Raw genomic sequence first — 25,749 nt, 5'->3', positions numbered from 1 at the left:
CGCTGAGGTAAAGTATGAAAGAGACATTTTGATTCAGCAATGTACAGTACAGAGAGTTCGCTGAGGTTATGTGTGAAAGAGACATTTTGATTCAGCAATGTACAGTACAGAGAGTTCGCTGAGGTAAAGTGTGAAAGAGACATTTTGATTCAGCAATTTCAGCTTACAGTACAGAGAGTTCGCTGAGGTAAAGTGTGAAAGAGACATTTTGATTCAGCAATGTACAGTACAGAGAGTTTGCTGAGGTAAAGTGTGAAAGAGACATTTTGATTACAGCAATGTACAGTACAGAGAGTTTGCTGAGGTAAAGTGTGAAAGAGACATTTTGATTCAGCAATGTACAGTACAGAGAGTTCGCTGAAGTAAAGTGTGAAAGAGACATTTTGATTCAGCAATGTACAGTACAGAGAGTTTGCTGAGGTAAAGTGTGAAAGAGACATTTTGATTCAGCAATGTACAGTACAAAGAGTTCGCTGAGGTAAAGTGTGAAAGAGACATTTTGATTCAGCAATTTCAGCTTACAGTACAGAGAGTTCGCTGAGGTAAAGTGTGAAAGAGACATTTTGATTCAGCAATGTACAGTACAGAGAGTTCGCTGAGGTAAAGTGTGAAAGAGACATTTTGATTCAGCAATGTACAGTACAGAGAGTTTGCTGAGGTAAAGTGTGAAAGAGACATTTTGATTCAGCAATGTACAGTACAGAGAGTTCGCTGAGTTAAAGTGTGAAAGACATTTTGATTCAGAAATGTACAGTACAAAGAGTGAGCTGAGGTAAAGTGTGAAAGAGACATTTTGATTCAGCAATGTACAGTACAGAGAGTTCGCTGAGGTAAAGTGTGAAAGTGACATTTTGATTCAGCAATGTGCAGTACAAAGAGTTCGCTGAGGTAAAGTGTGAAAGAGACATTTTGATTCAGCAATTTCGGCCTACAGTACAAAGAGTTCGCTGAGGTAAAGTGTGAAAGAGACATTTTGATTCAGAAATGTACAGTACAAAGAGTTCGCTGAGGTAAAGTGTGAAAGAGACATTTTGATTCAGCAATGTACAGTACAGAGAGTTCGCTGAGGTAAAGTGTGAAAGAGACATTTTGATTCAGCAATGTTCAGTACAAAGAGTTCGCTGAGGTAAAGTATGAAAGAGACATTTTGATTCAGCAATGTACAGTACAGAGAGTTCGCTGAGGTAAAGTGTGAAAGAGACATTTTGATTCAGCAATGTTCAGTACAAAGAGTTTGCTGAGGTAAAGCGTGAAAGAGACATTTGATTCAGCAATGTCGGCCTACAGTACAGAGAGTTTGCTGAGGTAAAGTGTGAAAGAGACATTTTGATTACAGCAATGTACAGTACAGAGAGTTTGCTGAGGTAAAGTGTGAAAGAGACATTTTGATTACAGCAATGTACAGTACAGAGAGTTTGCTGAGGTAAAGTGTGAAAGAGACATTTTGATTCAGCAATGTACAGTACAGAGAGTTCGCTGAGGTAAAGTGTGAAAGAGACATTTTGATTACAGCAATGTACAGTACAGAGAGTTTGCTGAGGTAAAGTGTGAAAGAGACATTTTGATTACAGCAATGTACAGTACAGAGAGTTTGCTGAGGTAAAGTGTGAAAGAGACATTTTGATTCAGCAATGTACAGTACAGAGAGTTCGCTGAAGTAAAGTGTGAAAGAGACATTTTGATTCAGCAATGTACAGTACAGAGAGTTTGCTGAGGTAAAGTGTGAAAGAGACATTTTGATTCAGCAATGTACAGTACAAAGAGTTCGCTGAGGTAAAGTGTGAAAGAGACATTTTGATTCAGCAATGTACAGTACAGAGAGTTCGCTGAGGTAAAGTGTGAGAGACATTTTGATTTAGCAATGTACAGTACAGAGAGTTCGCTGAGGTAAAGTGTGAAAGAGACATTTTGATTCAGCAATGTACAGTACAGAGAGTTCGCTGAGGTAAAGTGTGAGAGACATTTTGATTCAGCAATGTACAGTACAGAGAGTTCGCTGAGGTAAAGTGTGAAAGAGACATTTTGATTCAGCAATGTACAGTACAAAGAGTTCGCTGAGGTAAAGTGTGAAAGAGACATTTTGATTACAGCAATGTACAGTACAGAAAGTTCGCTGAGGTAAAGTGTGAAAGAGACATTTTGATTCAGCAATGTACAGTACAAAGAGTGAGCTGAGGTAAAGTGTGAAAGAGACATTTTGATTCAGCAATGCACAGCACAGAGAGTTCGCTGAGGTAAAGTGTGAAAGAGACATTTTGATTCAGCAATGTACAGTACATAGTTAGCTGAGGTAAAGTGTGAACGAGACATTTTGATTCAGCAATGTACAGTACAGAGAGTTTGCTGAGGTAAAGTGTGAAAGAGACATTTTGATTACAGCAATGTACAGTACAGAGAGTTTGCTGAGGTAAAGTGTGAAAGAGACATTTTGATTCAGCAATGTACAGTACAGAGAGTTCGCTGAAGTAACGTGTGAAAGAGACATTTTGATTCAGCAATGTACAGTACAAAGAGTTTGCCGAGGTAAAGTATGAAAGAGACATTTTGATTCAGCAATTTCGGCCTACAGTACAAAGAGTTCGCTGAGGTAAAGTGTGAAAGAGACATTTTGATTCAGCAATGTACAGTACAGAGAGTTCGCTGAGGTAAAGTGTGAGAGACATTTTGATTCAGCAATGTACAGTACAGAGAGTTCGCTGAGGTAAAGTGTGAAAGAGACATTTTGATTCAGCAATGTACAGTACAGAGAGTTCGCTGAGGTAAAGTGTGAAAGAGACATTTTGATTCAGCAATGCACAGCACAGAGAGTTCGCTGAGGTAAAGTGTGAAAGAGACATTTTGATTCAGCAATGTACAGTACAAAGAGTTAGCTGAGGTAAAGTGTGAACGAGACATTTTGATTCAGCAATGTACAGTACAGAGAGTTCGCTGAGGTAAAGTGTGAAAGAGACATTTTGATTCAGCAATGTACAGTACAGAGAGTTCGCCGAGGTAAAGTGTGAAAGAGACATTTTGATTCAGCAATGTACAGTACAAAGAGATCGCTGAGGTAAAGTGTGAGAGACATTTTGATTCAGCAATGTACAGTACAGAGAGTTAGCTGAGGTAAAGTGTGAAAGAGACATTTTGATTCAGCAATGTACAGTACAAAGAGATCGCTGAGGTAAAGTGTGAGAGACATTTTGATTCAGCAATATACAGTACAGAGAGTTAGCTGAGGTAAAGTGTGAAAGAGACATTTTGATTCAGCAATGTACAGTACAGAGAGTTAGCTGAGGTAAAGTGTGAAAGAGACATTTTGATTCAGCAATGTACAGTACAGAGTTCGCTGAGGTAAAGTGTGAACGAGACATTTTGTCACGAGATTTAACAGGCATGAGAGTCATGGTGTGACCAGGGCACTACCCCATTTGTTTCATCAAGCCTGACACAAGGAGGATGACCGCAATGATCTGTATCAGCACGAATTGAAAACAAATCCACTTGGTTCACAACTCATTGTCCCCTCGCAATACCCCCATCCCCATCACCCTTTGCGCCCTTTTCCATCCATGAAGTACAAAACACGGAGCTTTTCATTCACGAGGCTCCCTGTCCACTGGGGGTAGGGCACATTGAAGGAGGACAAAGGGCATTACGGGTGGGAGAGACGAAGACAAGGATCAAGTGACTGTGGACGAGTGCTGAGTCAGTGCACCATGTTGATCGCACAACAAACCGTTTCACTTGCTCGTGAGAAAGCCATCAAACTCCCCTTGCACATTGTTTTGGACGCTTGTTATTGTACTCCAACATATGTACGCGGATTGAAGGAGCGGACATCAGGGTTTCAGAAGGAAATGGATGTACAAATTTGATCAGAATAAACAGGTTCTTATTCATCTTGTACACAATGTACTCCTGCAGACCTGCACTGTACTAAGGTTGAAGCAAACCGAGGGTCACAAAACATCTTGATATTTTCAAAAATATAAACATAACAAAAGTAAAGTAAAAAATATCTTTTTTAAACAACATCTCTGGTGAGGGGGTCTGACAGGTACTACACCTTGCCCACAGGTGACCTGGGATTATGCAAGGCAGGGGCATCCATCTCCCTGAGGAATCAGAAGTCACCCGCAAACCCCATTCATCACTCAAATCACCCATTGGACATGGGTGATTTGAGTGATGAATTGAACACCTGTGTTGGTCTGCCACGACCGATCTCACCTTGCTGGATGTGCTGGCAAACATCACTGCCACCTTGCCCCTACGCATCTGAAAAGCTCAAAAGTCCGAGCTAACAATGCCCACGACCACCCCAACCCCCTTCCTCCCCCACCCCCATCAACGGTCACCCTAGCTAATAAAACCCACACGATCACCCTACACCATACCCCGACAATCCTCCATCAACCGTCACCCTAGCTAACAATACCCACACGATCACCCTACACCATCACCCTACACCATCCCCCGACAATCCCCCATCAACCTTTTCCCTTGCTAATAATACCCACTATCACCCTACACCATCCCCCCACAATCCCCCATCAACCGTCACCCTAGCAAACAATACCCACACGATCACCCCACACCATTCCCCTACAATCCCCCATCAACCGTTACCCTAGCTAACAATACCCACACAATCACCCCACACCATACCCCCATAATCCCCCATCAACTGTTACCCGAGCTAACAATACCCACGATCACCCTACACCATCCCCCCACAATACCCCATCAACCATTACCCAAGCTAGCAATACCCACAAGATCACCCTACACCATCCCCTGACAATCCCCCATAAACCGTTATCCTAGCTAACAATACCCACATGATCACCCTTCACCATTCCGCGACAATCCCCCATCAACCGTTACCCTAGCTAACAATACCCAAGATCACCCTGCACCATCGTCCCACAATCCATCAACTGTAACCCGAGCTAACAATACCCACATGATCACCCTACACCATCCCCCGACAATACCCCATCAACGGTTACCCTAGCTAACAATACCCAAGATCACCCTACACCATCGTCCCACAATCCATCAACTGTCACCCCAGCTAACAATACCCACACCATCCCCTGACAATCCCCCATCAACCATTACCCTAGCTAACAATACCCAAAATTACCCTACACCATCGTCCCACAATCCATGAACTGTCACCCGAGCTAACAATAACCACGATCACCCCACACTCCGCCCCCAATCCCCCTCATACCCCCCAACCCCCGCATTCACTGTAAACCGAGGTAACAATACCCACAACCACCCACACCCCTCCCCTACTCTACCATCCCTCCCACAATTTTCCGTCAACTGTCACCCTAGTTAACAACACCCACGACCACCTCAACCCCACCCCCTCCACCATCCCCTCACGAACATTCCCCCCCCCCTGTCCCCCCCCATCAACCGTCACCCTAGCTAACAATATCCACGGCCACACCACACGCCATCAGTATGGGGTCGTTTGAGTCCTTAGAGTCTTTTGAGTCCTCAGGGTACTTTAAGTCAAGTATTTCAGGTTAGCTGTCCAACCAATGGATGAAGAGCGGACATACATACATAATCACAAACACTCGCTCCATTATATATACAGACTTGGCATTTAATATGGAATATTTTTTTTCTGGGGGTGAACTTACTTTTCAAGATGACTTGGAACCAAAAGTTCATTGGAATTATATTGAAATTATTCTAGATTTTGTTAATGTGACCTTTAAAAGAAAGAAAAAACCACATTTGACATTTCGAAACAAATAAATTGATCCTTGAAAGTGATGTAAACTGATATCGAACTCAATTCACGGACAGTACTGTGTTAAACTTCTGTACGTTTTCCAGAAGTATCTCTTTATTTTGCACATTAGCCAATTTTTTTTTTAACAAAAACAAAAGTTAAATTACGACTGGGATTACAGACAGTAAAATTCCAGTTCAGTACTTCGTGTAACCCCCACGAGCATTCAGGAGAGCACGTACACGTCGAGGCATGCTGTTCACGAGATTTGCCAAGGTTTGGACAGGAATCGCTTGCCATGCAGTGACAATAGCCTGCTGCAATTCACGCACAGAGGTCGGCTGCTGGTCCAAGTGGTCGATTTGACGCGTTAATTCTGCCCACAAGTTCTCTATCGGAATCATATCCGGGGACATGGCAGGCCACTCCATATGCTCTACACCACGGTCAGCAAGAAAGTGTTGGATCATGCGAGCACGATGAGGCCATGCATTGTCATCTTGGAAGACTAAGTTTCCTCGAAAGGCTGCACGAGCAAAAGGAAGCAATGTTTCTTCCAGAATGGCCCTGTACTTGAACTGGTTCAGGTTTCCATTCAGAACAACCAGGTCAGTTTTGCCCCCTGCATGAAAAGCAGCCCAAACGGTCACCCCACCACCTCCAGCTTGGACTCTTGGCACTATACAATCTTTGTTGTAGGCTTCATGCACTTGTCTGCGCACTCGGACGCGGCCATCTTGACGATAGACCAGAAATCTAGACTCGTCACTGAAGATCACGTGATTCCAGTGTCCTGGCTGCCATTGACGGTGCTCTCTGGCCCACTGCAATCGGCGCTGGCGGTGTTGTCTGGTCAGGCGTGGCTTTCTCAGGGGACGCCTGGCACGATAGCCTGCTTGAACCAGTCGTTGGTTGAATAGCCTTCTGGATACAGGCACATTTGCCAGTTGCTGCCACTCAGCCCCAAGCCGATTAGCTGACTTGGTACGGCCATTGCGGACTAACAGGTGCAGCTGGCGATCATCCCTCCTTGTGGTTCTGCGGGGACGTCCTGGCCTCGGTATTGGAGTAGGGACACCCCTCTGAGCATTTCGTTTCAGGATCTTTGACACCTGACCTTGAGTGATGCCATACTGCCGAGCAATAGCATGCTGTTTCATGCTGTAATTTCGTAAAGCCACCACTCCATGACAAACAGCATTGTCGAGTTGACGGACCATCTCCAGAGGAAGCGGCAATAACCTTTGGAGACGTGCAGCAGTTGTTTTCCACTAATACAGAATGCAACAACCCTTGTATACCCGACTGTGAAGCCAATCCTCAAATGCACCTGTCCGTACATTTTGCCACGCCACCTGTGATATAATCCTGTTGTTGACTTCTTGCTGCGACAGACAATCAGTGACATGGTTCTTTTAACAAATAAATCACTAAAGTGTAAAAGAAACTCACCAGATTGATATACTGAGTTAAGAAAGTAAACCCAAGTCAAGAAAAAAAATATATTCCATGTTAAATGCCAAGTCTGTAGATAGGATGATGAACGACAAGATTTGTCGGTTTTGATCGATCTGGGTTTTTTCTTTGGCATGATCTGGAGTACTGAAAAGTAATCCCTGCCTAGACAATCAGCTGAACAGATCAGATAGGCCTCATATGTAGTCGAAGCGACTGATTAGAGAAGATACTCCAACTAAAGTTTTGTACATAGTGGGTGAGAAAGACATTTTCAGCACCATCCCTACATAGAGAGTGGTACCGCACTGCACTCTCTGATACTTAATCCTGGAGAACGCAAATCGCCAGATTTGTATTTTAAAACAAGCGTTACGCCTCGGTCCCCCGTCGGTGAAGTGATGTGAGTTGACAAAGTGGAAGACGCAGAAAACATGGAAGAGTCGATAATATTTGCGAGTGGGTTGGAGACACACCCACACACCAGATTAGAAGTTAGTAGTTCGTTTATTTTTCAAGATATTCCGCTCACAAGGTTCAGACATACATGGCGGCGGCCATCTTGGATTTTGACGTGGTGACCCAATTTTCAATAGCGTTCTTCCTTTTGCCTCAATACACCCACACACCGGATTCGAAGTTAGTAGTTCATTTATTTTTCAAGATATTCCGCTGACAAGGTTCAGACATTTACTTTTCAAGATATCGCGCTCACAAGGTTTAGATATGGTGACAGCCATCTTGGATTTTGACGTGGCGACCTAATTTTCAATAGGTTTCTTCCATATGCCTTGTTGCACCCACACACCAAATTAGAATTCGGTCCTTCGCTTACGCACGCACGCACGTCCGCACGCACGGACGGACGGACGCACACACGGACGGAGGGGAAAACCATAGTCCCCCTTTCGCTCCACGGTGCGACGGGGGACAAAAATCTTACGTTTAGCAGTAAATGGACAAAATATTACGGCATTTTATGTCATCTCGACCAATCAAATTTGCCGCGTGCAGACTCCGCCCATGTCTTTTTTTTCCCAAGACTGCACAGGGTAAGGTGTTCTATGAACACTCTCGGTTTGGAATAGTTGAAGGTGAGTTGGACTGACCAGAGGGTACATGTTCAAGATGGATTGGCAGAGTGTTGGTCCAGTTCCAATGAGCTCTCAGCGATCAGGCATTAATTTGATCATGCCACACCATCGGAAGTAAAACCACTTTTTACAATATTTATATTCTAGATATAAAGAATTTTTGACCATGATTCAGCAAAATGTAATGAATAAGTCGATATGTGGATGTTTTTTTTTTTTACTTTCCCAGTTTTTATCTCTTTTTGATCTGATGCATGCTCTCCATTCAAATCTAATTAACTTTGTGTGTTGGGTCATGCATGACATGCAAAATGTGTGACTGTGGAACTTGCGATGTAACAGCAAAGTTAACGTCCAGTGTGATTTATTTCGAAATTGTAATCAATGTAATGGTTGATTAGCTACATTTCCTTTTTGAGTCAAGGACCAAGTACATACATTACACAAAGGTCTATGACATTTTGGTACAAATCAAAATGAGTATAAAGAGCATAAAATGGAATTTGTGCACTCCGATTTAGAAGCAATACTAAGATTGCTGGGTTTTCCAGGCCATGTTTATAAACACTAACTTTGAAAATAATGCAAAAGTTCCATTAAAATATTTTTATTATGGGGTATAATATAGATTACACATGTTGAACATTGGTACATGGTGTGAATGGGAGCCGCATGCTCAGATTCTGCACAATATAAACAAGATGTATTGTCCAGACAGAGTGACAAATCGAGGCCTGGCACGACCGACACGAAGCGCACGAGGGACTTCCTACAGCTCAGCAGGAACAAAACAACCCGAGACGCAACTACAACACGAGACAAGCATTTATGGCAGCAAACGTTCAAAAGAGTACACCCAGAAACCCCAATACTCTTTCCGTTATCACTGTAATAAAATATAGTACAATAATAAATAATCACGCAAAAAGGAAAAAAAAGATCACATTCATCGTGATCAAGAGGCAATGATGTCTGGTTATGTGGCAAATTTTACGCAGTGAGAATAACAACATACAGGGATTGATACCTGCTATAGAATGAAGAGGTTGCACCACACAGGAGCCAAATTGAACGACTCCACAATAATGTGAGGCGATCCTAAATATAAATGGGATAGTCTATGTTGGTCAAGTGATCTAAACAAGTCACTGGAAAATAAAAACAAACCATGTTACAATTCGACTCCACTTTATGCATATGATATATTTAAACTTCAAATTGATTTTACACAATTGAGTGAAAAGAAAAACTTACAATTCATATTTTGAACAGGTAATAGATATAAGCAGGTGATTTTTGGACATATAAATGTTCATATGAAAAAAAAGTCTTCAGTTATACTCACGATGCCATGACAGTTTATCTAGACTACATTTTTGAAAAATAAACTAAGGTCACCAGATTGCTCCATCATTCCAAAAATACCGAATTTCCCAGTTGCTGAGGGAATAGTTACATATGTGAGCAATAGATGGACGACAACGTGATATGGAGACATTATTATTATTATAACATCGGCCAGATGCAATCACAGCATAAAGACTAATTCATTATTAATCTCATTCTGAGTTGGAGTTAGGGTTATAAATTTGAGTTCCAATGTGCAAAACAGAGTTTCTTGACAGATGCAAGTTTACAAATGAATGACAAAGCAGAACAAGCATCTTGCACACGAAGCACATTTGCATTTGTTACTGATAAACCAAGGACATGGTAATAAGCAAACTTAGATTCTGTAGCTCCACAAAATGAAGACCAACTTCACCTCCCTTCCAGTTGCACAATAAAACAACACGCACACATCTAACAGCCAAGCCCAGTTAATATATTTCATATTATTTAAGTCCGGGTAATGTGGTGATATGCGGGGGGATGCATATTCGTGAAATTTCATGCAAAACATTAAAAAATTGCCTGTCGGTCTCCTCGATGCGTCAACACCAGGTAGAGCCGGATGTCATGTTGGATAAATGATGTGGAGTGAATTACCGATGCCATCTGCATGTTACTGCCACAGCACGAAGAACAACAGTGCATACCTCATTGTGAAGGACATGAAAAACACAGCAGGATGAGACGATAACAACGATAAAATAATATTGTAAGCAAGGGACATGAATGGAACCAACTTGAAAATGTTTAAATCTCATTTTTCTTGCATGCATAAAAAAGAAAGAAAGAAAGCATATATTGTCCATCAATTATACTACAATCAAGAAACCAGTCATCTTAGCCCAAGTATTCATGATGCATCATCAAACTAAAATTCCACCTTTTATTCATGTTTATATATTGTGGTCCCATAAATACTTGCTTTTGTCAAATACACCTGTTACAATGAAAACCTTTGGTCCAACCATGCTAAAAATTATAGATCTTCACACATGACGTCCACAACTCCATAAGGGAATTTCTCCCATACAGAATGAATCAATACACTGCAATAACAATCAAAATTGTTTGCCAGGGAGTTGCTCGAGACGATGAAATTTTGATGAAATATCAGAATTCAGCAGCTATCTCGGCAGCAGCTCGAGCACGAATTCAGAAACATTTCCAGTCTTTGATTGAACATTTTACTGAAGGATAAAATTTCCCAACATACTCTATTTTAAATATTGTAAAATAAATGCTTATCCTCCAATTGTGAAGTTGATTACATGAACCACTTATTCCATGTATCGATTTGGGTTACCAAGGGCTCAGAATAAGATTACGTTAGCTCTCTGATAGTACTGTTAAACCCACGTGTTACACTTGCACATGACTATATATGTTGAGGATCACCAAGATGCAGGAAGGAGATGCATGGGAGCAATCATTTGCACAGACAAATAAAGCGAATGCTCACGGGGATGGAAAGACCAACAACAGACCAGAGGGCCGGTGTTTCAATACCGAATCTCGGGCACACGAGAGAAAACGGCTCTTGAGGCGAAAACATTTGAAACAAATATATTAATTCTGCAAGAGTGCTCCATAGCGCCAACCAAATGCCTTTACCTGTAGGTCAAAGGGCACCTGTGAAATCTTTAGTAAAAATCTCTCTGCAAAAAGATGTCACTTCACCACATAAGTACAACTATATATCTGTGAAAATGGCAATTAATAATCACTGTAATAAAATAGCAATGATAATATTTAAAAATAATAATCACCATTATAAATCAATGGGGTAGCTATGTTTTTTGCTAAGATGTAAAGAAGAAACCAGGCTTTGGGGCTTATAACAAAGTTGGAGAAAGCCTGATCCAAACAATTTTAAGGAGAGTCAAGGACTTGGCATGGCCTGCGTTGGGGAGGTATTGGCCTTGAAGCTGACCAAGATGGACTGCACACCACGTTTCACACTGCAACCCACTCGGCGAGCCACCGTGTCAGCCGGCAGAGGAGGTGCGGTTCGGGCCTTGGCTCCAGCAGGTCTGACATCCAAGCACTTTTGATAACGTAACTGCAGAAAGGTGTGGTGATAAGCAGCACATGAGTTTTATGCAATGCATGAATGTAATTCAGAAATGTTCCTTAGTTGTGTTTCCAAAGGTACAGCACCTGACTGCCAAAGCAGCGTCCTGCACGATGACCATGCAGATTGGCTTGCCATTGCCTTTTCAACATTTAATATATTTAACGAGAGGCGCACACTTTATGACGGCGAGCAGTTATGGCCGGGTACCAGGATGTCCCTCTGACACAATCCCATACGTGATACACAACATCCTCTTTATAAATCCGAACTCAGAATTGGATTAAAAATTTCGATAATAAAAAACCCCCCAAAAAACCCAAGATTCTAAATAATTTTAAAAATATGGCTACTAGACCATATGACCTATAAAAAAAACTATAAAAAACTATATTCCCAAAGACTGACTCATTGATCATGTTTGCACGGTTTTGCATCGATCTAGCAAGCCGTTCTGGAGAGGAAGATTTAAAAAAAGTTTTTAATATCAATCCAATATGGCTGCCAAACCATGTGACGGAAGACATCATCAATTTTCATTTCGCCTTTTCTTGGGTAGGGGATCACGTTCGTGAAGTTTTGTATTGATCAGATAAGGTTCGCTTTTTGATCCAATATGGTTGCCAAACCACTTTAGGCCATGGGGCATACCATTAAAATCCACTTTTTCGTGCAACAGGAATGGGGATTACTTGATTTATTCATGAAAATCAGCAAAATATTCGTTCCATTCGATATAATAATGTCCCCAATAAATATACCTGCACATTAAAATACAAATAAAGAAAGAATTTCGATAAAAAAATCAGGTTTAAAATTCGCGGACAAGGTTGTTCACGTGATAAATTCAGCGAATGAGCGCTCCAGATACGTCAGGTGCCGTAATTGGCCAATCACGCAGCTCATACTAAGCTCCGTTCGGTAGCTGACAAACCAAGATGGCGACGCCCATTGCTTCGGCAGTGACAGGAAAACCTGTTCAATTTTCGTCCAAATTTTGCGTGATGCATGTTGTCCATAAAACTAAAAGCAATTTCATTCAATTCAATGATAAAAACTGGGCCCGCTTTGTTGAATTTGCGAGTAAATGGTTGCTCTATGACTGTAAAGAACGCGATTTACTGGCTGACTGTGCGGTAAAGCTGGGGCTTGATTTTGCCGATACACAATCCTGCATTGAAGCCAAACCAGAAAATCCCAACATTGGCTACCATTATGATTGTTCACGTCGCTTTTGTGACATCAGTAAAGTGAACAGGCTGAAGGAGAAAAAGACCGAAACATCTACATCTCATGGTAAGTTAATATGATTATGTAGTAATTTTTTTAGTAAGCTTTAAGTTTAGCCAAAAGTTTCAATTGTTCTGCAAACATAGACATGATCATGATGATAGAATCTGATCGTGATGATAGAATTCACATTACATTGCCATATATCATGATCAAATAAATCATCATGCTTGATTCAAGCAAGTTAGTAACAAGTTCCGGAAGATTTGGAGTTGGCCTTAGAAGAGTAGTATCTTCAAATTCAATTGACAAATGTACAGCAGACTCAGCAAGTCATGCATGATGAAATGTACATTTTATGATTTTGTTTATCTATTTCAAGACTACAATTTATAATACAAATCGTACTATTGCAAGCATGCTCTTTTACTTTAGTAATAGTATCATGATATGTGGGGATATTGTGGTTTATGTCATCAGGCTCATGTCACACCTCATTACAGTTTTTAGGATCCACAAAGAATTAAGAAATAATTTTGTACATGTAGACTACACATTTTTACTAAATTGTACGGTAGGTACTTCTTACTGTCCTGTAAATGATGGTAATAAAAAGTATGTTTACCTTGTCGGAGAAGTTGTTAAAAAAACCATGATTTGATATTTGTTACTAAAAAAGACAGATGTTTGCAAAATTTTAAACTCTATAATTATAAACAATAAACACATGTTGAGTTTATTTTTATTTTGTATTTTTGTTTTGTTGTTGTTTTTTTGCGCGGTGGTCATGGTCATTAATATTTTTACATTTTTACTAGCAAAGCGTGTACAAATGTATAACAAGGGATGCACCAATAGATTCTTGGGGGGGGGGGGGGGGGGACATGGAAGTTTTTTGAAGAAAAAAAACGTCACCTACTATTGAGGCAAAAAAGAAAATTTACTCACCGATATGAGTAGAAAAACAACAACTGAATATCAATGAAATACATTAGATATGAAAAAACACTTTGCCGTCTTGGTGGCGGAAAAAAAACCCCACTTTGTTTTTAACAGTTCCCGAGAAATCCTTGAAGACGTCGGAGCTATCGACAATTTAAAAAAATAACATGTGGACTTTGTTCTAAACAGTTTCTCAAAAAATCCTGGAAGACGGCGGAGCTCTCGACAATTTTTTGTGCACAGTGTGCATGTATACTTTTAAGGTGCAAATGTTTACTTGCACAGTTACTTTGAGTGTGACCGCTATTTTGTCAATGCATGGATGATGCTGCCGGCTTTATTTGGGGCAAATACCAACGTGAGATGGCACAAGTTTTTATTGTTGCATCAAATTGCACGTTCCATCCCATGATATCCTAAAGGCCAAACAAAAATATAATTGTTGTATTATATATTTTTTTAAATATATTGTCAGAAAAAATTGGGTATACAAGTAACTGGAAGAAAAAAAATGAAAACAATTGTGTATATTTATGTTTAGACAATAATTCAATGGTTGGTAGGTAGGAAGAAAATAAATACATGTTTCATATTTGTTGAAAAAAAGTTAAATTCTAATCACTCAAAATTTGTTTCTTCCTTCTGTTTAATGCAGATGCCGGGACAGACATGAACGAACTTGACGATGGTCCAGTTGTAGTTAGTGAAAGCAGTGGAGAGCCCAGCAGAAAGAGAATGTTGCGTTCCTCAGATGCAAACAGCAGCCAAAGAGATTGGAGCAGGCGACATATGTTTCCTGAAGAGTGCATTTTCTGCCATAGCAACCAATACAAGCGCAGTCACATCTCAGGAAAGAGGTCAATGGTAAGGCTAGTAAAATGTGAACTCATCAGTGGAGGTCAACTTCTAAAGGCTGCAAAAGCAAAAGAGGATGTACAAATGCTGCATCAAATAGAAGGGGAGGACTTGGTTGCCAGGGAGCTTCAGTACCATCATGGCTGCTCATCAGTTTACTGTGCCTCTACTGTTTCACACCGGTGTCAAAGATAAGGTACGAACTCTTGATATGACATCTCTACAGAGCCAGCTGGGAACTGATGTAACATCTGCGCTTGTGGGATTTCACCCGTTTACTGGTTGCGACTCAGTTAGCGCCTTCAGAGGAAAAGGGAAAGTCACACCTTACAAGCTAATGATTAAGTATGACAAGTACAAAGAAACCTTTCAAGAGCTTGGGGTGTCATTCACTCCATCAGATGACCTAATTGCTAGACTGGAGAGATTTGCTTGCCATGTATATGGGCAGGAGAAAGCAGAAACCGTCAACGAGGCCAGATATGATAAGTTTCGACTTGGTGTCCATGCTGGAGAATCCCTTCCACCAAACAGAGATTCTCTCATCAAACACATCATGCGTGCTAATTACCAAGCTGGTATATTTCGTCGTTGCCTAGAACAGCTGCCAGAAATTCCAGCTCCCAGTGAATCAGGATGGAAAGTTGAAGAGATTGATGGAACACCTTCTCTGGAAGTGGACTGGTGTAGTCTTCCACCTGCTCCTGATGACATCCTGGAGCTAGTACACTGTAGCTGCAAGAAGGGAAAATGTAAGCGTGCACTCAAAGATGACGTGCAGTCAGTGGCTGACGTAACATGCTGCAGTGAGCTTGGTATGCAATGTACAGAACTCTGTAGATGCACTGGATGCGAGAATGGTGAAATTGTATCCGATGAACCAGTTGCTGAGCCAGAGGAAGGAGCTGGTTCTGATGAAGAAGAATATTGAGGTGAAGTTCCTTTTTTTGAGGTCATATGAATTTATCAATCTTCATTTTTAAAGTGTCTTTTAGGTCAAGTGCACAAATATCTTCTGCATAATTTGCGAAGCTGGCCCCTCCTAGGGCTCAGCTTAAGCAGCTCTAATCCGTGCATAGCTGGGCTATTAAATTAAATTCTATTTAATTCAGTTCAAATTTGGCTCTGCAATTTGGCATAGGCTTCAACTTGGTAATTATGATAAACCACTTCCGAGCAGAATGTGACGTATGGTGCAGATCCAACCTTGAGATGGTACCACCAAGCATATTGTACATGTAGATTTACTGTTACTTTAAATACATAGCTTCATAATAGTTTCTTATGCACTGTTTCGTAATCATTGCAATTTCCCACTGCCCCTTCATAGAGAAACCAACGATTACATAACAGTGTGTAATGAAACTATATGAAACTACGAATTACAATTATTTATTAAGTATTTCTTAGGCCTGCTTGTTTGTACAGAAAAATGCTCTTTAATTTGGCACTTTTTAAAAATGCAGCCAATCACATCCACCTTTCAAATTATTTGTCCCGTTTGTTAAAGCCTACATGAGCACAGTCTGATTACATGAGAATCATAAAACTTCCATTTCTTCACTTTTCGTTATCTCACTGAATTTGAAACAATGAATTCACTGGTAGATAAATGTTGTATTTTCTTCTCATACAATTCACATTCAATCAGACTGACTCTTGTGGTACATGTATCTATAGAAAAATGTAATGTGCCATTGTGTTTGATAGATAAAGCATATGTATAAAACACTGTATAATACAGTGGCAACTCCGTAACACAAACTCTGTTAACACGAAATTCATGATAACACGGAAGTGTTTTTTTTTTCATTCCAAACTTATTTTCTACATTATAATATAACCTGATAATTCCTTTAAACATGAACTAAATCATAAGATCCAAACAACTTCATGTTAAAGAGTTGCCACTATATATTACCTTTAAAACACATTTTGTCAACTTGAAATAATACTACATGAGAAATCATATTTTATCTGAAATATATTTTATTGTAGGCATTAGCGGCAATAACATTTTCACTGAAAGTACGTTTTATTTCATACATTACAATTTACAAGGTACTTTTCGTTAATTGAATGACATTGCTCATATCAACCCAATACTGATAAACCACATCTTATCTGGGTGTTAATACTGTTATTTGACTTGTCTTTTTACAAACCATTCATGGACACTCTTTGGAAATAGAGTTATGGGAAAGAAATGTAAACTTAACTGTTAGAACTAAGTAAAACAAATGGAAGTTTCATTTCATAGATAAGTCGTAAATAATGAAATGTCAAATGCATCAAAAAGATGATATCAAGTACAATCATATAGAAACGAAGCTTAAACGTGTGGGTTAATATCATAAGAATAAATTAAGAATAAATTAATTTTAAACATGTCAACCACACAACATCAATGACAATCAGTGAAAAAATCACTGATCATACAGGATCGAACCTGGGAACCTCCGCTTTACTAGTAAGATGCTCTAACCTGAAGTTGAAGTTGAACTGAAATATACGATCAGATGGAGAAGAACGGATGATTTTAAATCAATACGCTTCTCAGATGAGAGGATGTTAGAGGAACGGGACTAGAACTGAAGACCTATTGATTTAAAATCATCCGTTCTTCTCCATCTGATCGTATAGCTCAGTTGGTTAGGGCGTCGCACTAGTAAAGCGCAGGTTCCCAGGTTCGAATCCTGGATGATCAGTGATTTTTTCACTGATTGTCATCTATGTGTGGTTGACATGTTTAAAATTAATTTATTCTTAAGTACAATCATTTTTTAAATGAAAGTCCTGTGTTCATGATTTCGACCTTATACCTGTGAATATAGTTAATAGTACAAATTTCTCAAACTTGAAAGCTGTAAATTGAACAATGATGTAAATTATAATGTAATGGATATCATAAACAAATTTGATTGTCTCAATTATTTATGTCTGTCTGCCTTATCCTGGCATGTATACATTATGTATTGAACATGGAAACGAAGCAAAAGTAACAGTACTCTTAAACACTGTTAATCATGCAAGCACTTTCCATGACATGCGTAATGTATACATGTTGTACTGTTTTAAATAAATAAGTTGAAAATGAATCTTCTAAAAAGTAAAAGGAGTCACCGTCAACTGCCACTCATTGCCATTCTTCAAATCAAAGAAGATGAACTGATCATAGAAGGTAGAAGTGAGAAGTTAATTTTAAAAAAGTAAAATAAAAATGATTTATTTGCGGCACAACATGTGTTTCAGCTGCGGCGGACCATATTTTCAGATTGGATTCATTTTCAACTTATCGCTATGACTATCTAGATACAAAAATATCATGTTTATTGGTGTATTTTAGTGAAAAGGAGGTCTAGAAACAATATCACAATCAATTTTTTTCATTTTACTCCTCAAACTATCCAGAAATAAAAGAAAATGCAGTAACGTATAGTTGATGAATATATATTTACTTGCATTTTCATCAAGTGCGCGTTAAAAATTAATGAGCACCCCTGGTGTCTGGGGACATGGTGTTTCTTGTTCAGGAGCACATCCCCAACCCATCTATAGCAATTTTAAGTAATCCCCTGCGTTGTTGCACGAAATTGTCAAATTGAGCACATTTTAGCCCTATGCCCCATGGCCTACTTGACATATGATATAATTTTCACACTATATGCTGCAATGGTATTGGATGATAATTGTAAAAAAATTAGCATCAATATCTTAAGCAGTTTCAGAACAATAACTTTTTAACATGTTCCTTCAATCCAATATGGCTGCCACACCATGTGACCGATGATGTTTTGTTTTTTTCAAACTTGTATCCCCATGCGTCGTCAAACATATGATTAACATTTTGCATTGATCAGTTTAGCTCTTTCAGAGAAGAATATTTTAAAAGTTTTTGCATGAAATACAATATGGCTGCCAGATTATGTGACCTATAACATCAACATTTTCAAACTTTATTCATCAACGCTGGTAGATCGTGTGTGTGAAGTTTCGCATCGATCTAGTAAGCCATTCTGGAGAGAATTTCTACAGGTTTTCATTGTCAATCCAATACGACTGTTAAACCACGTGACCGATGACGTCATCAATTTTTTTCTTGCCCAATTTATCCCGAGAAGGCTAGATCACCCTCAAAATTTTTCATACAAATTGGATAAAGCATTTGACGCATCAAATTATGACATCATAATGAAGGCATCGATTAAGTCATCGTTATCAAATTTTGTTCCTGATAGTGCGTTCCTGGTGTTGGGCTAGCGGCTAGGGTGCCGGCTTAGGATCCTAGGATCCTGGGTTCGAATCCCAGTAGATCGCTGAATTAACGCCAGGGGGGTTGACTCAGCCTGTCATCCTTCCGAGGTCGGCAAATTGAGTACCAGTTCACTGGTAATTCCCTGTTTGTCGTTAAAGGTGGCAAAAAGGGTTGGCGTCAGGAAGGGCATCCAGCCGTAAAACATTGCTTCAAAAAGGGGACCAAAAAACCAACAACAACCACGGTTCCCGAAAAAGGCCAACCCCCGCTTTGCGGGGAAAAATGGCCTCTAAAGGTGGTTTTTTTATTTTTTAATTTTTATAGTGCGTTCCTGACGTGTGCCAACTATCAGTTGTTTTCGTTGAGCGGTTTTCTGAAAAGCTGTCCAAAGTTTTTCTTTTTTTCCAACATGGCTGCTCCACCACATCACCTATGATGCCATAGTTATCACAACAAAAGATTGGCATAGGTCGGCGCTCCTATGTTAAAAGTTTTGTGTCAATCTTTCAAGTGGTTGCAGAGAAAAATAATTTTTAATGTGTAAAGGTGACAAAATGACGAGTGAAGAAAAAAAAATCCATTCAAAAATAATGGGCACCCTCCCAATAATATTAATTTTGGTTTTATTATCGAAAACCAAAAAGAGTCTCAAGACTAAGGATATTTGGTTTAGAGCTGAGTGTGGAAGAACACACATTCAAGGGGTTTGGATTCCGAGTCAATTCCTTCATTCAACCAACCCACTCGTCCTTGTGGGAAAACCCCATAACGGAAATTCCTCGATGCAGAGCTCAAACATATTTCCATATTATAAAAGCCAAGGCAAAATGATGCTGCTAACAACACTTTAATCCTATAACTTGAAAATGCAGAGAAAACAAAAGAGAAAAATGGCATGGACGCACGGGATTGGGTGGTGAGGTGTTCAAGAAGTAAATAAAGAAAATTCTAGTTCGTGACATGAAAAGGAGTTTAGCAAGACTGAAATTTTCATTTGGAATACTGATAGGGTACAAAATTACTTACTACACAGGCAGCCTGTACCGCTTCTGAGAGCCCTGCAGCATTGCTGTCGCACCAGAAGACGTGGCACTCGAAGCGTTCAGGCCCAGCGGCCATGACAAATGCAAAGGTGTGTACGTCATAGCCCACACCCATGAAGGATAGGTAACGGATGCGGCATTCCAGGATCACTTCATGCTCCGCCTAAAACGAGTGCACAAACACGTAACACATGCAATCAATTTATTAAAGCCTCACATTTTGAGAACGAGCTAGTTCTCTCACTCAGAGTTGTTAAGAGCGGCGTCGTGGTGACACCATGTTGAGTTCCATTGGGGATGGTTACGTGTCGTCGATTGGTCCAAGTCTTCACCAATCACGGTGCTCCCTGCTTTCAAATTATTTTGCCGCTTTTGTTGGCATTATAATTGATTGCGTGCTTTTAGTATATGGTATGCAAGTTAACGCATCATTAATAGAGTTTTCATAAGAATACCAGGCCCAGATACCCTCACGATTCACTCTGACACTGTGCAACGGATTGTGGTCTGATTCCATGCAAATGTGGGTTGGTATGGATAGACCGTTGCTGCTGTGGTTGGGTTTCTGGCTGACAGAGCATTCATAAAATATGCAACTGGACTCAATGGTACATTGTGTTTGTGAGTCTTTGGTAGACCATATAATACGGGGCTATGCCCTTATTATTGCACAGCCAGTAACATTATTGAACAGTCTACATGCACATTGCACATCTCAATGAAACCAATAGCACATTTATCACCCACTGTTGTTTGGGTGTGGAAACATCAGCCAGTTTCTGGTAGCACCATCATCTGCTAAGAGAGCCTCAATAATAATTGTATCATGGAGTACGGTAGTACGCCATATGGAGGAATGATCATGGGAAAAATGGCCGCTGCATCAAATGTGTACAAAGTGAGATGCTGAGAAGATAATATAGAGTGAGGATAGAAGCATTTTAAAAGCCATACTTTTTATCCTCGAGCATTTTCTGAACGACAAAGACTTAAAAAGACGCCAGAATACATGGCTAAAGTATTACGTCAGTAGATTGCTAAATCGAGAAATTGCACTTCTTCTTCTTCCTCTCATCTTAAACCAATGTTAAACTGTTGCCCAACCCACCCAATAATGGCTGAGCGATTAAGGTGATTCTAATGCGAGGAAGTTACTTTGTGTCTGGCCCATTGTACGCAACACAAAAATTAAAAATATATAAAAACATTTCACATTTCATTATAATAATTCAAACGTAAATGTGGATGCCAAAATAGGCCAGGATTGTGGGCGGGTGGGAAAAATGAACAGAACCATTCCAAAAGCGATACTTAGACACATTCCAAAAGCGACAAGACACAGCAAAACACCGTCCAGGCACACTCGGACACCGCCGCCAAATGCTTTGTCCCACCGTCACAGGCTGACCGGTTTGCTGTATGTTACAGGATCATCCCGTTTCATACATTTCCGGGATGCCATTTGTGTCTGTGGCCGTGTCACACCGTCGTTTCCGTGCCATGTCTGAGCTGTGTCTGTGCTGTGTCCAAGCTGCGTTGATGTCTCGCCCCAGTAGAGGGGGAAGAGGAAGGGTGTGGGATGGTGGTGATAAGGTGAGGCCAACCAACGCAGGTGTTTGATTCACCGCTCAAATAACCCATGTACATGTCCTAATAGCTGGGTGGAGATGGTCATGCAGTTTTGAGCGATGGCTGTTTCTTCCGCATAAACGTGGAGGGGGCATCCTATCTCAAAGATCTATCCATCTCTGTTGTTTCATAACAGTGCTGTCTAAAATGTTCTGGGCACAAAGGCGAACATTTTGAAGGCCCGATCTACAATTAATTTTTTCGGACAAACCTCGTCCAATATCTGACTAACGTAGGGTCTTTTGGCCATTGGTGTAGCATGAAACCATCTGGGTTTATATTACAACAACTACCGAGGATGCATCCACTTGGCATATTTGTGGAAAACTGAAAATTGTTTGCCGTTTGCGTTAAATCATACCGCGATGTAATCCATACAGTATGGAAATGGCAGTCGACTTCCTGGTGCAATGTCACGACTAATCATGAAGAATAATAACATTTCAACTTTTAATAGCAAATTACCGATTTTATAAATCGCAACTTGGAAAAAGAATCATTATATCTATTTTCTAGAGTATGAAGGGATAGATTAGCGTTGAGGTGGTCCGAGTGTTTGGTTCCCCTTTCAACAAATCATCATTCAGATAAACAGCAGAAGCCTGATGAGACAAATAACAAAAGAAAGACAGTTTTTGATGGTTCCTTCTACAGGGCTATGAACATCAGACAAATATGGGTCATGACAACCAACTTAGAAAAATCTACAATTCTCAACAGAAGGCGTCATTTCCGTACTTTCGCCATTAGGTTTATGAAGGGAGTAATTTCCTTCACCAAAGTCAAACAATCGAACAAAGTCGAAGATTAACAATCTTCAAATCCAGACTCTTAAATATAGTTCAATCATTTCACGGCCATTATTGTTGATGACAACGTCAAGATTAAATCTGTCGTTTGGGATATTCAATATCCTGTTTACTATTGAATAGGTCATTATTAATATCGTCAATACCAGAAACAATAGCACCGGACTCTTCAACATCAATAAACTCATTTATAAGATCGGTTCTTGAATTTAAGTCACCAATTAATATTGTTGTAGTTTGCAAATAAGCACTCCCCAGAAGCAATGTCAACCAACATAACGTCCCGAGTTAGTCATCACCCTGCGCTCGCGAAGCGAAAAGCAGGGTTAGGCGATCGGTTGCGTATGTGTCAGCATTTTTAAAATTCATTTTCTTGGCAACCATTGGTCCGATTGACATGAAATTTTACTGTAGGAGCACCGTTGCCTGAATAGTTTTTAAATTCACAATTATGACGTAGGTCACGTGGTACAGACGCCATCTTGGAAAAGAGTTACACCTCTATCTCAGAAACCGCTCAGTGGAAAAAATTGAAACAGCTCATTGTCAAGTACTCCCTATGGGGAATAAGATATGTTAATGATAATTTCATTGGGGATTTCATTACGACGTCATAATTTGACAAGAACAACACTTGATCTGATCAGTATGAAAAACAAAAAAATTATCTGCAACTGTTAGTCCGATGGATCACCATTTCAACACTTTCATAACCCTTCAGTTTAGCGGTACTGTACTTGTTTTTGTTTTACATAAAGGAGAATGATTTTTTAATGTTACATGAAAGCAAAATGACAAATTCGCAATGGACACGAGATTTCAATACATGGTCTCTGCGGCGAGACACACATAACACTGTTAGGGCAATCAAAGATGCTTGAAGGTAGTGTACCTGTGTGAAAATGTAAAATGCATGTACCTGCTCCTGGCATACTGTGATGGTCGCCGATGTGACATTGATGATGACGGGAGTCCACTGTTCTGGCTGATGCGCTGCAAGCAGACTCGCTATAGCTCCGTTTAAAATATCCATTCCTGCAACAATATGCTCAGGTTATGCCCATTGACAATTATACATTTCCCTTTTGTGTATTTTTGTGCATGTTCACAAATAGTCCAACACAACACAACATGCATTTTAAAGGCCATTTTCCCTGCTAGAGCAGGGGTTATGTTCACAAATAGTCCAACATTTCAAAATGATGGATGCACACTTCGAATGACTTCAATTAGTTTGGTACAGATTAACAATTAATGCACGTAAAGAAGAGGAAAATGAGCCAACAAAGTGTACCATTTTTACAAATCAAGAACAACATATTGCTATCATGAGCATGTCCTTCCTTCCTTTCTTCCTGTGTAATATTTATCCACACAACAGCAGCAGCTGCACCAATCTGGATTAAAACATGAGCACTTAACAGAATTCACATTTTCCACTTTTCACGTATTCTTCCACAACGTTGGTCTTGACAAAATGAAAATTAAAGGGGATCATGGAATCTTGTGGCTGCATATTATATGACCACTGTGGACTTTCTGGTCATCATTTTCAACAATTAACCACGGTTTTACACACATTATTATTCTTGCTAAAATAATCTGGGCAAGATCACAGAAATTACTATTGTTCCCCCTGCCTCCCCCCTCACTCCCAAAAAGCGTTTCGCAAACACAACCGGCAGATGACACGTATTCTCATACCGAAAATGTATTATTGCTGTGTGAACACACAATTCACTTTGGGTTTGGGGTTCAGTGTACATGCATCATCAATCTTTTTTGAATTCGAAAGAGCAGTAAAGAGTCGGATTGAGGCTCATTCGGAATCATCTATATTTTTACAGAAAACAATGATCAAAACAAAAAAAGAAAAAAAAAATCGATTGTATCAAAATGACAAATTCCAATCACTGTCAAGGAAGTGGGCTGTGATCGTGATATATACCTGAGTTTGACAAGATGCCTGTTGTGAGGACAATGGAAGAAGCAGCATTAATCATCCTGGTAAGCTTTGCCCTGGTTTCTTGATTCACTTTAGGAAGCAGAGTTCACATGATTGTAGGACGACTTTGGAGGTCATATTTACAGTCCAAATCCCTCACAGTCTTTGGAGCCAGATCTTCAACAACAAACACAAGCTGCATGTCTCCAACGATCATAACGATCAGCATCTAGTCAATTTGATATTGTCTAGGGGAATCAGTGCCGGACAGTCGTAGCCAAAAATATTGGCACCCTTGCACTTTTTTCAAATAATGCACCATTTCTTCCAGAAAATTGTTGAAATTAAAAAATATTTTGGTATCCACATTTGTATTTCTTTGGTTTGCAGTGGAACAGAACAAAAAAAGCTGAAATAATGACGAAATCTTAGCTTATTCCACACAGAAATCCTAAAATGGCCGGACAATATTATTAGCACCTTTTAGAAGTTGTTAGAAATAATTAGATGTCAAGCAGGTGATTCTCCTTTTCTTTGAAATTGAACTCACCTATGGTGAATTGCAGGTGCCTGCAATATAAAAATCACTCATTCAACCAGTTTGAATGGAGAAAAGGAGTCATGCTGCTGTTTTGTGTCACTGTGTGTACCGCAATGAGCACGGAGAGAAGAAAGAAAACCAGAAAATTGTCTCAGGTCAGACACAAGATTGTAGCCAAGCATGTACAATCCCAAGGCTACAAGTCCATCTCCAGAGACCATGATGTTCCTGTGTCCACCATACGCAATGCTATCAGGAAGTGTAAGGCCCATGGCACTGTAGCCAGCCTCCCTGGACATGGCGGCAAGATAAATCGAAGATTGTAGCGAAGGATTGTTCGAATGGTGGAGAAAGCACCTCAATCAACTGTCAAACAGATTCAAGCTGAACTTCAGACACACAGTACGACACTCACACCATCTGTCGCTAACTCAATGAAAGGTTTTATGGTAGGAGCTCAATGCTGAGAGGGAGACATAAGAAATCCCGACTGGATTTTGCCAAAACACACCAAAACATGGGCCCTCTTGCAACGCTAATGTACGGATCCTCTAGCTGTGCTACCGGATGGATCCTCTTGCAATGTTACTGTATGGATCCTCCAGCTGTGCTACCAGATGGGCCCTCTCGCTGTGCTACGAGATGGATCCTCTTACAATGCTACTGTACGGATCCTCTAGCTGTGCTACCGGATGGGTCCTCTTGCAATGCTACTGTATGGATCCTCTTACAATGCTACTGTATG

General features: G+C 40.2%; 1 protein-coding gene across 9 annotated transcripts in view; it reads right to left on the bottom strand.

Annotated features, from left to right (window-relative positions):
* Positions 1 to 8,883: 8,883 nt before the first annotated feature.
* The window catches only part of LOC137425717 (amyloid beta precursor protein binding family B member 2), a 156,049-nt gene continuing 139,183 nt past the window's right edge, over positions 8,884 to 25,749 (bottom strand). For 4 of the 9 annotated variants that reach the window (XM_068114435.2, XM_068114436.2, XM_068114437.2 and 1 more), the window contains 4 exons: positions 24,467 to 24,553; positions 23,438 to 23,553; positions 20,064 to 20,243; positions 8,884 to 11,743 (listed from right to left, as the gene is read on the bottom strand). In XM_068114435.2, the coding sequence (XP_067970536.2) occupies positions 11,564 to 11,743; positions 20,064 to 20,243; positions 23,438 to 23,553; positions 24,467 to 24,553 (563 nt within the window). In that variant the 3' untranslated portion in view covers positions 8,884 to 11,563. Of the gene's footprint in view, positions 11,744 to 20,063; positions 20,244 to 23,437; positions 23,554 to 24,466; positions 24,641 to 25,749 lie in introns of those variants that run through there. The other 5 variants (XM_068114439.2, XM_068114440.2, XM_078777023.1 and 2 more) reach the window with 2 other exon arrangements.

The sequence above is a fragment of the Myxine glutinosa genome, chromosome 4, assembly GCF_964187855.1.
Source record: "Myxine glutinosa chromosome 4, kmMyxGlut1.1, whole genome shotgun sequence".
Taxonomy (NCBI): domain Eukaryota; kingdom Metazoa; phylum Chordata; class Myxini; order Myxiniformes; family Myxinidae; genus Myxine; species Myxine glutinosa.
This window is presented reverse-complemented; position numbering and strand designations above follow the sequence as displayed.